This window comes from Limulus polyphemus, unplaced genomic scaffold (genome assembly GCF_000517525.1).
Source record: "Limulus polyphemus unplaced genomic scaffold, Limulus_polyphemus-2.1.2 Scaffold9983, whole genome shotgun sequence".
Lineage (NCBI taxonomy): Eukaryota > Metazoa > Arthropoda > Merostomata > Xiphosura > Limulidae > Limulus > Limulus polyphemus.
The window spans coordinates 1-1,421 of record NW_013675593.1 but is presented as its reverse complement, the minus strand read 5'-3'; the positions used below and the strand labels follow the sequence as shown (position 1 = coordinate 1,421).

General features: G+C 28.4%; 1 protein-coding gene across 1 annotated transcript in view; it reads right to left on the bottom strand.

Annotated features, from left to right (window-relative positions):
* LOC106476181 (inner centromere protein-like) overlaps positions 1-551 on the bottom strand; it is a gene marked incomplete at its 5' end in the record, with an annotated part of 18,546 nt that extends 17,995 nt beyond the window's left edge. Inside the window, one exon of the mRNA XM_013936849.2 lies at positions 541-551. Coding sequence (XP_013792303.2) covers positions 541-551 — 11 coding nt within the window. The remainder of the gene's footprint in view (positions 1-540) is intronic.
* Between the last annotated feature and the right edge of the window lie 870 nt (positions 552-1,421).

Sequence of the window (1,421 nt, the reverse complement as noted above, 5' to 3'; positions counted from 1 at the left end):
GAAATGTTTTTCCCCTCTTCTGAAATTTATTTATTTATCACTAAAAAACAAATATTTGAGCCGTTTTTGTTGGTTATGTTTAACCCTTTCTCTACGGGTCGCAGGTGAAAGACCATGTCATCTCATTTGTTGACTCACATTCAAAATTTCATTGAACTACTATTTCATGAATTTATGTCAATAAGTTTGGTATCAAACTGCAGATTATAATTAAAATTTTAGCAATATACCTTACCCAATTTCTTAATTCAAAAGTAAATATTACAAAACAAAAAACATTAATTTTTGTGTGTCAAGTGGTATGTTTAATGCACCACTGGTTCAAACTGATGTTTGTGAAGTCAAAATACTAAGTCTATAGTTTCACACGAATTAGAAACTCAAATTACAGATACTGACAAACTAGAATATAAAACAAGGTCTTATCTATTCTATTTCCCAAGATACTGCTCACGTAATAAATCAAACAGAGTGGCACCCCGCTCACCTTCCATTTTTAGAAATGCTTCATTATAAACATTTACTTCTATATATGACATGATTAACCAATCAGAAGCTCAGAATGTTCCCCTAGTGGTTTTCTAACCCTTTCTAACATACCTAGCATTATTTCTTTACTTTAAATCAAGATATCAATGATGTAGATTGTGTCTTTAGTCTGACTCAAAATTTCATATATTTTTTTACACCCAAATAAATCTTAGTTACTAAGTTTACTAAGTTTGATAAATTATAATAGAATTTTGTGGTATTGATGTAGTAATTTATGATTTTTTAGTTATTCAAATGTATATATAAAACCTAAAAAATATATTTTGTTTCATATCCCCCACATGCAAAATTTTAAAGGCTTAGCAACCTACGTCAAGCAGCAACCAGGTACAAAGGTCATAACTAGAAGAGATAATTGTTTGCTTTACTTCTTTATTTATTGTTCTACGTTGTAGGAAAAACAATTTTAAGAACTTATTTCAAAATATCAATAATCTATATACATATATAATGTATAATAATTAAAATGTGACTGTATTTTATAAAATACTAGTCTCCTAAAACACAGCCAAGACAGGTCTCTTTGTACAAACCAAAGGTCACCTTTATGTTATTTGATATGGTAACATGAGTGCACGTGAGTCGCATCATTGTAACTTCTGTTGTTAGGGTGAAAGGTCAAAGTAAAAAAATAATAATATATATACGTATGTATGTATAATGTTATGAGATTTAACCTATTTCTTCTAAACATTTATGTTTTCATGTTATAATTTGTGTTCATTCAAGAATAAAAGATGCATAATTTATGTTTATTTCCTAATTTTTTATGGCGGTTGCGAGATCAGTCAAATTTAACAAACCCATACAGCGATTAATTACTGAAAATAAGAGATAAAATATATTTTTTATCTAGCCATCACTCAGTT